Raw genomic sequence first — 13722 nt, 5'->3', positions numbered from 1 at the left:
ATGTAATGCACTTCAACAAACCAATACCAACTCTAAGGTAAGGGCATATATGTATTTCTGCATGCATTTGTATGTGTGCATGCATATGTGAGTGTATGTGTGAGTGTTCATGTGTGTTGTACATAAAGGTCAGAGGTCAACATCAGGTATCTTCTTCAATTGAGATAGGGTGTTGTGATGAATAGAGCCTTTTAATTTTTGTGGCCAAATACCTCAAGGGTTCTCTTGTCTTTGTCTTCCCAGAGTTAGGTTTACAGGTGCACACTGCTCTGCCTGGCATTTTATTTTACTCACGAGTTGTGGGGAGTCAAATTCAGATCCTCATGCTTGAATGGTAAGCACTTTTACCAAATAAGCCATCTCCCCAGGCCTCCAGATAGGAGACGTTCTCAGAGGAGGATTCTTTGCATCTTCCACCTTTTCATGTAATGATTTTTAGACCTTTAAATTAACTGAAAGATAATTGATATATCTATAGCACAGCCCCTTCCCTTAAGGCCCAGGAAATATTTTGTATTTGAGATGTATGATTTTCATTAATTGAATTAGATTTTTAACCTTTTTATCTAGTTTATCTGTCATAGCATCAAACAAATAACACAGAAGACAAACTAAAACACACCTTTTCCCTAAAATTATTAAAAAAAAATATACAGAGAAACAAAGCCATCATCTTGGTACAGCCAATCAATGAAACACAGACTGTTGTGAAATTTTATTCAAAAGTTTTTTTTTTTGTTTTTTTTTTTTTTTGTTTTGTTTTGTTTTGTTTTTGAGGGGAAGGTTAAAAACGATTGATTTGACATAGCAGTGATTAATGGCTTTGAAAGAGACCAGGTTTGTTGGATCAACAGTCAAATACACACTTATTCACTACTTTATAACTAGCCACTGTTTCTGAATTCTTTTGGCTAAAAGTATATGCAGAGAGCTGGATGCACAACTGCCAGGATTTTCTAGGTGGAATGCGGAAGGTGTCCATAATGTGCTCTCCTGCATTCTTTGCACATCCAGCTAAGCTGGGGACGTTTTGCTTGTTGTAGAATAGAGTAATAATACCTGCGTAAGAAATGCTCTTAGGAAAATTGGTGATTGTACAGATCTTAGGAGAGCATAAATACTACAACACTTTGTAACTGAATCTGCCGCTCATTCAATTAGGCATTCTGAAAGGAGAACATTCTAGTTATTGTACAACTATCAGAAACGTTTTGTTCGTCTGTCGGCTATTGAAATAAGGCATAATGCGCACAAGTGCTTGTGCAATTCTTTCTATGGTGCAGCTATGATGCTCCAGCGCCGAATTATGATGCTATCTCTGTGGCATAAGAAGACAGTATGTCTGCAAGGACATGATTCGTCTGCTACAGAAGTCTAGGGCACTGCGATAGTTCTCTAGCTTTTGAGGTCAGCTTTCTCCAGCTGTATGTGCTGATATCACAGAATATGCTATTTTCTCTGTCACTAGATGGCTTAGCCACTCATCTAAATTCAGAAAGAGAAAGAGAAAAAAGAAGCACTGACTCCTTTGTTCTTAAGAGGATATTCTAAGTTGCCCATTACCTTCTCACATGGTCCAGGTAGCATTTAAGTTCATGTCCAGAGCTGGTGGCATGAGGCATAGGCCAGTGAGGTGTTTTCCTTGGTGGACAATATGTTCATCTAAAAACATGCCCGAGTGTTCCATGAGGTGGAAGAGAACTCTTATGGATCACTAGCAATGTGTCATGCATATAGGCAGCCTGAAGGGAAAGTGCTGTTTCCATTTCTTAGGCAATGCCATATTAGATACGCTTCAACAGGATTTCATCTATTTAACGTTTCACGCCATGTTTGATATACTCAGACTGTTAATGGTTCACAGGCTTCAGATGTGCCTTCTTGGGAGACATCACGCTACACTGCATTTTTGAAGGAACAATTCACTTCGACCGTTTCTTTTCTCTGTTTCCACAGAGCCTTCCTTGCCTGTATGATCCAGAAGTGGGAGCAATGGTTCTCTGCTGCAGTTGATTCTAGTTAGAACTACTAAGCTTAAAATGGTGAGTACAGTGTATTTTTGTAATTTTTTTTTTTTTTTTTACCATCCCTCAGGTCTGCCTGGATGCCTTCACATACACATACAACTTCATGTTATTTTTCTGTATTGTATAACAAACAAACCCTAATGGTAAATACGTGTCAAACTTAAAAAAACAAGGGAGGCACACGCGGAGTCTAACATACAACTACGAGCTTTGTTTTCTCTTTCCTCCTTACCTTTGTGCCAAGGATTGATCTCGGGCCCTCGGGCTTTTGCGGCGAGCACCTTTATCTGCTGGCTACCTTGCACGACCCAAGCTAGAACTTCTAGCAACAGCAGCAGCAAATCTCTCTAAGGCATTGTAAGGTTTCACCATTCATTCGGCATTACGGCACAGGGACCCGCTGCTAATAAATCTTGGTGTGTCAGTCGGCGTAGTAACTGACTGACGGATACCCAGACATAAATGGAGGTACTGAAACGCTACCTATTCCCCATACGTACACGGTGATGCTAATAGTGACCCAGAGGAGTCTGTGTTTCAAAACAGACAGAGCGATGGCAACGTCCACATCCTAAGTTTGTCTTGGGTCTGCGCTGGTCCTGAAACAGAAGGCAAGCCTGTAAGAGAGAAGGTCAAAAATTATGTGAAACACTAAAAGATTTTCTGTCATGAGCGTTGGGAGCACAACAGCACTGATTGTCTGTCTGTGATTAACACTTCATTTCCTCCTCTGAGGTGGATCCCGTCCTAGTGAATAAATTATTTACTTTAATCTCACCTGCGTGGATGCATCATCGTGATTTCCACACTGTGCTTTAATTGTTTCTTGTGGCTGCAGATATAAAGGGCAACGGACTGTGGAGAGCATTCTTGGCGTTAAACTTGCGGTATTGCCAGCTCAAGAATGGATAGAAAGCATGGAAAATACGTAGTGAACGTGGAACTCTCTGGGAAACAGCTGGTGAGTATTGCCTGTCCGTTTTGATATTTGCCTACACTAAAATCTCGCGGTTTTAGTGTTGCTAGCCTGGCATCTCTTTGCTATTTATTACTTAGTCAAAATCTTATCTCTGTAGCTCTCTCCAAAATGAAATCATCCTGCCCCCTCCTTCTTCAGTGATGTATATTTTAAAAGTTCGTATCAGGCATTATTTTAAGTATTTGTAGTTATAAAGTGGTAAGAATGTCTTGATGCCTTATTACCATACATAAATAATAAAATAAAAGTTATTGTTTAGAAATTATTATAATATATAATAATAACATATTATAAATAAAAATGCTCACTATCATCTGAACAGAAAGCCTCAATGGTGTCATTTGTAAACATACTTTTGCAATGTGATCCTTTGAGGTTTATGTTTGGTCTGTAAGTCTCTCAAACTGCAAACAATCAACCACATAAACCTTTCAGAGAAAAATTGTACGTAGTCATTGAGCCACTAGGAACTGTTACAAAAAGTGGAAAAAGGGGCTGGAGAGATGGCTCAATGGTTAAGAGTGCTGTCTGCTCTTCCAAAGGACCCAGGTTCAATTCCCAGCACCCACATGGCAGCTTACAACTGTCTGTAACACCAATTCCAAGGAATCTGACACCTTCACACTAATGCACATAAAATAAAAATTAATTATAAAAAAAGTGGAAAAAATATGTAATTTTCATTAAATATTTATAAAACAGACTACTCATGACAAGACCTCCATGATAACTTAGGTAAGGTATTTCTATAAGTATGAAATTTAAAAATTAAATATAACGGCTCAATGTTTAATGAAGAAAACTAAAGATTATCTACTAGGTACATTTGAGAAAGTTTGAGCTTACTTATTAACAGATGCTTATATCCCTGAATTCCGGAAAACCAGATATGAATGATGCATATTATTGGTAAAGAAATCTAAATATAGCTGTTTCATGTAAATAACATTATCTACCTTTAAATCTTTTTATCCCAAGAACTTACCCCTTAGTGTATGATATCCCCAAATGCTTGTATGCATGTTTATATATGTGCCAAATAACTAAGTAATTTTGGTATTAGAAAATGAAGAATATGTTTTGAAAATTAAAATGACAAGTTAAATTTTCCTGTCTAAAGATTAAGTGAAAAGAGTGTGAAGAAATGTTGCCATGGCCATGAGAAGCTGTGGCAATCACCCTGCATGAAACATCTATGAGATAAATCAGAGAAGCACTGGTCTTCAGTCAGTGTTCAAGTGTTAACAAATAAGCAAACAAACAACAAAAAACCTCCTGCGAGACTTTTAATTCATGCACACACAAAACAGATTTTTTTTTTCTTTTTCAAGACATCCAAATGTTTTGATGTGAAAACAATGGCTCCTAACTGTGCATCTGTCATCTTGATGGTTTCTGTAGGTGAGAACACATTTTAAGGTGTTTATAAATATTATTTTACATTCTTCTTTTAAGGTGTATCTGGACACTGGCTGTTTCAGTTTACTGTAGATCAGTTAAGTAATGACCTCAATAATTTTTCTTTTAAGGTGAAATTTAAGTGCTATAACTTAAAAGTTGCTTCCAGATTAAAAAAAAAAATAAAGAAGGTAAATCTTGCTATGTTATTTTCAATTGGGAGTATAGGCCTTAAGTCTGTCCTTACAGTATGAGATGCCTACACTTATGGGTTGTGCATGTCAGTTGCCTCTGGTTGTTATTAGTTAATGAGAATTATATGATTAAGTATTAGCCATATTCATTAGCAATTCCAATTTTGTAGGTATCACCCATACTAAGGCCAGAGCAACTTAACTCAGTAAAACAGCCACCCTGGCAGCAATGTTTCCACAAAGTTGAGTCCAGGTTAGAGGCGGATCGCTGTAGTGTGGACTCATTCATCACCTTCTTTGAAAGGGCCAGAAAATTCTGAGAAAGAAAAGAGCCCATTGAATCAATTTCACTTTGCCTACAATGTGTTTTAAATTGTTCGAGTTTGTCAGCCATGGCCAGAGTGAATGAAACCAATGCAACAGAATCAGGTGAGTTTGGTCAAATACACGCCCTCCTCAAATGTACCCTACTGAATAGCGAGTGGGATTTTCTTTGATTTTCATCATTAAACACAAAGCTGTTGTCTCTAGTTCTTTGATTTTGATATTTACAGAAAAACTCATGGCTTTCTTAGTTTTTGTACAAGGACTATTCTATTTTATCAATATTTAGTGAAAATTCTACTTCTTGTACTTTTAGTAATAGTTTTTAAAGGGTAAACAGCTGTATAATATCTAATCTGAAAGTTTTTATTCATTTGTTTGTAGTTTGAAAGTTTTAATGGAGCTTTTAAGTTTGTTGAGCATGAATTTAGTAATAGACGATTAAGTCAATGTAATATAAAACAATTACTAGTGTTATCTGTAGTAATAAGGTCATTAATGCCACAATAATGGCAGGTGACACTGAGCAAATTTAAGTGCTATAACTTAAATTTGAATGCTAGACATTCAATTCATTCATTGCTTTTTATTGTTTCATTCAATCACCCTAATAAACTTATGGCTGGTGATTATTGAAGTAGAGTGAATTCAGGCAACAATACCTTTGATTACTAGTGAGAAAGTAAATACAGTTTCCTATGAGATGAAGAGTCTCAGATGACTCATATTATGAATTTCTGTATTTGTGTGTGTGTGTTATATGGAGCCTACAATAGTATACCGGTACATATGTCCATATGTGTGCATGCAGAGGCCAGAGCAGGACATCGATCATCTTCCTCTATTTCTCTCCAATTAATTATCTTGAGACAGGTTCTTCACCCATTGGGAAGCTCACTAGTTTGGTGAGACTGGCTAGCCAATGAGCTCTTCTCTGCATCCCAAAATGACCATGTCCAACCTTTTCTGTGGATGCTTGGGATTTAGACTTATGTCCTCTTGTAGGATATATATATACTATATTTATATATAAAGTCTTATTCTTTAGCTCGGGCTGCTTTCAGATTCATTATAATCCTCCAGGCTCAGCTTCTCAAATTCTACGATTATAGTTTCTACTGTGTTTTTGAGATGCAACCAAAACTTTTGCCCAACACCCATGGACCTACTGTATTCTCACTTTCACTTTGCCTTCTTCTCTCCCTCTTCATTCCACATTTTAAGTAAATGCACTGCCCTCAGGCTTTTCCCACAAACTCATTCATCTTAAATTCTCACCTGTCCCTTCTTTCCAACATTTTACAATTATAGTAACTGTTAATTATCTTCAAATCCTCTTTGTCTCCCTGTTAGCAAATACATTTCTTGAGAATGAAAATTCTGTTGTAAAGATTTTTTTCCTTTACATATCTAAGGGGCACAGAGAAAATACATATCATAAACAAACTGTTTGGTCCTGACATGGAGTTACAATTTCACCAGACATAATTTGGTATGAATTGTGTGAAGGAGTTACTCTGAAAATTTTTCATGATTAAAGAGTAATGACACCATATATAATGTATTAGCATATCACAATGATAGACTGTTAATAGTCTGTTACAGTGGGAGGGACAGTTCCTTTAACAATGTAAGTTCTGGGTTCAAGTGGTTGCTATTATGTAATTATAACAAATCACTCAGTTCCTTGGCTTCAGTATTCTTATTTCAAAAGGACCTGTGCAGGCCATAGCTGGTCAGCTACGAAAGAGCATAGATGTTCTGCCTGACACAGCAGTTTGCAACATGAACATATTTAATGTTTGCGTACTATGATGAGGGAGGTGGGATGATACACAATCCTCCAAAACAGTTTAGACGTAGTCAGTGATTGCCTACCCAGGTTGTTTAGTCTCAGAGTTCACACATCATTTGTTTTAAACTTAATTTTATGTATTTATTTATTATAATTTACTTTGTATCCCCGCTGCAGCCCTCTCCCTTGTCTCCTCCCAGTCCCACTGACCTCCTTCTTCTCCCCCTATGCCCTTTCCCTAGTCCCCTGATAGGGGAGGACCTCCTCTCCTTCCAGGAGTGTTTAAATTTAGAATTTCAGATGTTGGGGTTTGCTCACTTGTGTTTCATCTCTGTAGCCACGCACATGTACAAATGACCAAGAAGCTCAGCAGCCTGCGTGCTGGTGTCCACCTTCAAATGATGGAACTGCAAATGTCTCCTCCAACTTGTCTGGGGTCTAGGTGAGCCCAGGAATCCTTGCACACTCCGAATGCCAATACCCAGAGCCATGCAGCACACAGGTAATGTCTGCTGTAGTCACTTGCTTCCGTTTTGGGATGTGTTGCACAAAGATGTGCACTGAGTCTGTTCTCTCCTAGGCAATAGAGTTAGGAAATTGTCTACATTCACCTTTGCTGTGACTTGACAAGTCCCTGTGGAGCAATACTCTAAAAGAATACCATTTGATCATCTCGTTCCACAGATCTTATGTTCTAGCCCTGAACTCAAATGGTCACTATAGAAAAAAAAAAAAACTAAATGAAAAAAAAAAACAAAGAAAAATACATTAATTAAAGAAAAACACATTATGAAGTATAAACATTTGCTCCAAATATATGGTGGTGGAGTATCTAAAGAAACAAATGTGTCAGAATACTGTTTAATTTCTATTTAGGCTTTGATAGGAAAACTGTCCTTATGTTAGCTTTCATGGTTCCAACTCTATGGACGATTGCTTGCTTTTCTTACAATGTGTTCTTATGCAGCTCTGAAAGTCTATTCAGTCTATTCAGATCTCGGAATTCTGATCTTGGTGCAAGTGAGTTTTACCTAAAATCCTAAGTGTTCTTTTGAGCATCCCCGCTACCTTTGGAAATAGACTCTGGTTTGGTTCTTGACTCCATGTTCAATCAGCTGATTTGCTTTTACTTCATAATTATGTCCCTAAGTACTCAGCCTGGAGCAAGCAGCCCTTGACTATAATTAACTGATATGTTTTGGCAGTTCTCCAGGTTCCCCAGTTTCTGAAGTCTCTCCTCTTAGAGGATCAGAACATAGACTTTGAGTCTAATTTCTTGATTGTGGGTAAATATGTCATTCAACCATTTATGTTATGTCGCGGGCAGTGTGAAATAAAGCATACAGTTCAATAGATTATATTTTTCTTGTGCTAGTTAAGTGCACCATGTGAATCTTAGAATTGAAAGAGTTCTTAGTAATTTCTAGAATTTTAATTCCTGTTGCACAGCTGTGGCTATGTAAGACATACCCATAGAGGACATTAAGCTTAGATCAATAAAGTCAAAACTCAATACCAGAGCTCATGTAAAAAAAAAAAAAAAAAAGTGAATTTGATGTGCAGTCAGTAAGGACAGTGAGTGACCTAAGCCTCCCTAAGACCACTGAAGGCCAAGGAAAGTGAGGACATTTTAAGGAAGTCATCATCTTTGCAGGAGCAGGCAAAACACACGAAGAGCCTTTTCATTGTCTGGTAACCTGTGGTGAATTTCACTGAAGGAGTCTTTGTAAATTTGTGTAAGGGCGTGCTCCGGAGCCCTGCAAGATGCAGAGCTTCTCCGTCACTTCTGCTCTCAGGACCTTAAAGCTTCAGTCCTGTTGCTTTTCTCAGGGTGAAGGGGCTTTTGGTTGCCCTGTGATAGCTCTTGTCTTGCTCCAAGCATTTTGCTGATACCTCCTTTTTTTTTTTTTTTTAGAAAACATCACAATTTACATCTTGAATTGAATCTTTTCCCCATCTCTCTGGAAACGCAAGTTTTGGATTCTATTCCTTATGGGTCTCGTTCTGATCCAGGTGATAAGAAATAACTCTGAACTCCAGACTCATATTCATAATGCTATATTATACGCTTTAAGAACTTGTAATTTTACCCATTATTTCTAATCCATTCAAGATATTTTTAGTCAGATATTTCAAGACAAGGAGACTTGAAGATTAGAGAAAGTTGGGGGAGTATAAAGATTTAAGCATCCTAAAATGTAAAGAAATCTCTCTAATAAAAAAAGGGTTTTATTTCATACTATGCAATATGGCTTATATGAAAGTATTAATAACAAATATTTTAAAAAAACACTTTAGAATCAAGGACATAGCTCCCTTGTATTAATCCTATCAGCTAAAAGTCATTTACATCATAGTTCATGGATGGAAAAAAACAGAGACTGAAAGGAGTCCAGCAATGTGGCTAACCTAATGCAGATTCCAGAATAGGAGGTCAAACTTTATAGTTCATGTTTGTCCTTACAAACAATATAGGCATGCGATTAAGTTTATGATAAAGACAGAGAGTAAATGAGCAGGCGTCTGGCTTACGTTACTAGTGTCCATCACTATGAAAATCTCTTTCTAATGTTTTTATGAGAATTTCATATATGAATACTGTATTTGTATCATTCCACACCTCCTTCTCTCACTCCAGCTCCTTTTCATGTGCATGTGCGCGCGTGCACACACACACACACACACACACACACACACACACACCCCACTTCCTCTCATATACTTATATATTTATACACCTATCATAAATATATATCCAGAAATAACTGTACTCAGCAGGGAATATATATATATTTTAGAAGGGGGTTTGAAGAAACTCCCCAAACCATATAAGGTACTGTGAAGGGATTCTAAGTTATCTCCGTGAATGGTCCTTGGTTGGAGTAGCAGTCTCAGAAAAGACCCTTCGGGCCAGATATTTTGGTTCCGTTGCTCTCCTTGTGGAATTCCTGTCCCGTCCAGGTCTTTCTCTCTCCCCCTTCTTTCATAAGATTCCCTACACTCTGCCCAAGGTTTGGCTATGAGTCTCAGCATCAGCTTTGACACCCTGCTGGCCTCTGAAAAGGTGTTCTTAATGATACCTGAAGGAGAAACATGACATTCTCATCTGATAAACTTGCCTATGCCAATGTCCTAATTTACAATTAGGCTTGGTACAAGTTCATTGATGAAACAAAGCAGAGGCTCAAGTCATCCAAGGCCATTGCTCAAGCTCAAGGCAAAGAGGAAGGAAGTTAGGACTAAGGGAGGTCAGCAGAGATAGAAATGTGATAGAAAAGTATGAAATGCTGAGATAGAGTAGAGTGAGGAGGGCTTATCAATATGTTGGTACACTTCAGGGATAAACCCCTCATTCTACCTAGTGGTCCTGAATAGATATCTGGTAAGAGCGACTCTTGTTGACATGGAGAAGCTAGTCAGGAAATATTTTATTATGTGTGAACTGGAGGCATATATGAGACAGCAGAGGAGTGATATCTGTTTTTCTCTGAAGGTTGGAGGATAGGCCTGGACTGGAGATCACCTTTAGAGTCATCCGGATCTGGGTGGTAAACCATGAGAATAATGATTGAAGGATGCAAGGTTGGCCTTTATTGCCCACCACTTGGCTTGGAAATAAAAGATTTGGTGAAGTATAGCCTCCTTCATTTCATACTGCACACAGAGTAACTGCTGTCACACCAGGGGCAGATTGCAATGATTGTGAGAGAAATAAAAAACACACATGGGAAAAAGTTGCTGACTCCAAAGCAAGACCGAAAGAGATAAATCATGCGAGCATTAGCAATAAAGGCTGAGCATAAATAATGAGCCTTCAAAAGAAATTGCGAAGATTCTGGGGAATTAGGAAGAAATCAAAGAGACTGGAATATCACAGAAGCAAAAGAAATAGATGATTCCAAAAAAGAAGAAATGGTCTCCAGTGGCAATTTTTGCCAAAGGCTTAAATCAGAAGAGGGCTTGAACATGCCACTAGGATCTCAGTGTGTGACTGTCACTGATGACATCTTTAGTGGCATGCTGGGAACTGATGCCATTTTACATTGTGTTGAAGGAAGTGCAGATGAAGACATTGCATGTAGACAGATACAAGGAAATTTTCAGAGAAAGGGAGAAATGGCTTGGAGAATTTTGGCATCAAGGAGGATTTATGTATGTGTAAAATGGGAAGATTGGGACATTAGTAAGTGAGGAAAGTCATAAGTATTCCATCTGTAAGACAGAGAGGGTAACCAATACAGAAAGCTGCTGGAAAGGCTAGAGAGCATGGCATACAAAGCATAGGTCGGCACTCTCAGGGGCAGAGATGTTCTCATGCCAACAGCCAAGAATAATGGGGAGTTGGAGCTTTGTAGACCTTCATCAGGGGACGTTTGCAGAGCTTTCCTTTGGTGTTTTTAAGTTTTCCAATGCAGCAGGAAAAAAATTAACGTCATTGAATGGGAAGGAAAAGGGATGGTGCATGCATGAGGACTGATGGGCAGAGGTTACTGGCTGGAAGAGGCTTCTCTTTCCAGGTGCTTGGCTTTCCCACTAACAGAGCTTCTCCACACACAGCCCAGAGAAAGCAGTCATTGGTTTGTCACTAGGGGTTACGAGAAGAGCAAAGTGCAAGATACTCTTTTTGAAGTAATGTAGCAAAAGGTGGATAAGGGGGGATCTAAGTGAGATGTGGGCTAAGGAAGGAGAAGTGGTAGTCTAGCTCAAAGTTGTTCTGGAAGTACATAGCTGGCTGGAAAAACACAGTGATCAGAGAACAGAACTCTGGAAGACAGTTTGGGGAAATTTCTCATTTAATGTATTTTTTGTTCACTTAAAAAAGTATATAATGGAGGGAAGAAGAAACAACTAGAGCACAAAATTTTAGGATAGTGAAGCTACTCTTTACGATATTATGGTGTTATATCCCTCACTCTCCTACACACACACACACACACACACACACACACACACACACACACACAGCGACATTTGTATATATGCCTATGTATATATGTTTGTACACACATAAACTTTTAAAAATTCAAACATTAGAAAACTTCCGCTCTGAACCTTCAAGTAAAGTGTTGACTTTGGGTGCTAAATACACATCAATACATATTCATTAGTTGTAACAAAGCCTACTATGATAGAAGAAGCGGATAATTGGGGAATCTGGGCTCATTTGCGTGCAAAATGTATGCAGAGTGTATCTTCCCATCCATTTTGTTGTTGATCTAAAGCTGCCACAAATATATAGTCTGTTTCTTAAAAATTGAAAGAAAATAAAGAGATACTAAGAGGTTTGCCTTTTTCTAACATTAGGAAAAGGGTGAAATTACTTCCAACCTGAATATCACCAGTATTTTTACGTCTAAAGTTCAGATACTTAGTGATTCAAAAATTTTTAATGCAGTAAATTATAAGAAATACAAAAGAGGAGATAAATCACAAGCATTTTCCTTCATTACTTCCCCATTTGTTTATCTATTTTTCTATGTATCTATGTGTCTATGTATCTATCTATCTATCTATCTATCTATCTATCTATCTATCTATCTATCTATCTAATCGCTTTAGAGACTGATCCTAATCCCTCCCTCTTCTCCTCCCAGTCCCACCCTCACACCCTCTCTCCCTTCCCACCCCCTTCTTCTCTGAAAAGGGGCAGTCCCCAAGTGGTACCAACCCTCAGGGGCACGTAAAGTCCAGCAAGACTAAGGGCATCCTTCCCAGACAAGGCAGCCCAGTTATGGGAAAGGGATCCAGAGGCAGGCAACAGAGACAGAGAAACCCCTTATTCCCATTGTTAGGGGACCCACAAGATGACCAAGTTGCACATTTGCTACATATATGTGGGGGTCTAGGTCCAGCCCATGCTTGCTCTTTGGTTGGTGGTTCAGTCTCTGTGAGCCCCCATGGGCCCAGGTTACTTGACTCTGTAGGTCTTCTTGTGCTGTCATTAACCAGTCTGGATTCCTCACTCCTTCCTTCCAGTCTTCTACAAAACTTCCCAAGCTAGGTCTGTTGTTCGGCTGTGGGTCTATGCATCTGTTTGCATCAGCTGTTGGATGAAGCCTCTCAGAAGACAGTTAAGCTAGGCTCCTGTCTGCAAGTAGAGTATCATCAATAGTGTCAGGGGTTGGCTTTCTCTTATGGGGTTCGTATCAAGTTGAGCCAATGATTGGTTTGCTATTCCCTCAATTTCTGATCCACCTTTATCCCTACACTTGTTTACATAGGTGGCTGGAAATGGCTGTGGTGATGGGTCACTATGGAAAGCCTTCCTGGCTTCACTCTTAGCCTCTGTAATAACAACAGCGATTGGAGTTCTCATACTAAGCCTGGTGAATAGAAACAATTCCCCCATTGTCATCCAGGTCTCCTCAAACACTGAAGCCTCTACACTTGCACCTAGAACAACCTCTATTACGTCTCAAACCACAGGGTCTACAGCCACCTCAACATCCTCTGAAACTGTAGCCACAGCAGCCACCGTGACTTCTACTGAGCCAGCAAGGACATCTGCTTCAACCCAGCCAACACCCACTGCAACTAGCGCCACAACAACCATGGCCATGACTTCAACTCAACCTGTGACCACAACAGCCACCACCGCGACTTCATCTGTGCTGACAAGCATCACCGCCTCAACCCAGCCCACAACCTCTGCCGCAAACGTAAGTTCAACTCAGCCTGCAACCACGTCAGCAGCGGCATCAAGTGGAACCACACCCGCCGCCAGTGCTGCCGAAACTTCGGTCCCTGAATAACCTAGCAATGAACCGGTCATGACCTTTGCTGTAATTGGATCTCCATCTGGATCTCCTTAGTCACAATTGCAACAGCTGCTTGAATCAAGATGCCACTATCTTAATAAACCCTCCAACAGCAGAAGCTTCAATAGCGCCAGATGCCACTACAACTGAAACATAGCTGGCGGACAAAACAGTCATGATTTCCCCCGTCATTTTAATGGAACCTTTGTTCAACCGATTTGACAACCAATGCTACTTCCATTTAACC

At 39.2% G+C, this 13722-nt stretch overlaps 1 protein-coding gene across 1 annotated transcript; it reads left to right on the top strand.

Annotated features, from left to right (window-relative positions):
* The first annotated feature begins 2931 nt into the window (after window positions 1-2931).
* LOC129688113 (dynactin-associated protein-like) lies at window positions 2932-13469 on the top strand. Its single transcript, XM_055622852.1, is given in 3 exon segments — window positions 2932-2988; window positions 7055-7219; window positions 12939-13469. Coding segments are annotated over 3 exon segments (753 nt in total).
* The last annotated feature ends 253 nt before the right edge of the window (window positions 13470-13722 follow it).

The sequence above is a fragment of the Psammomys obesus genome, unplaced genomic scaffold, assembly GCF_907164565.1.
Source record: "Psammomys obesus unplaced genomic scaffold, mPsaObe1.curated_primary_1811, whole genome shotgun sequence".
Lineage (NCBI taxonomy): Eukaryota > Metazoa > Chordata > Mammalia > Rodentia > Muridae > Psammomys > Psammomys obesus.
Note: the sequence above shows the minus strand (reverse complement) of the source record. Positions and strands in the feature narration are given on the sequence as shown.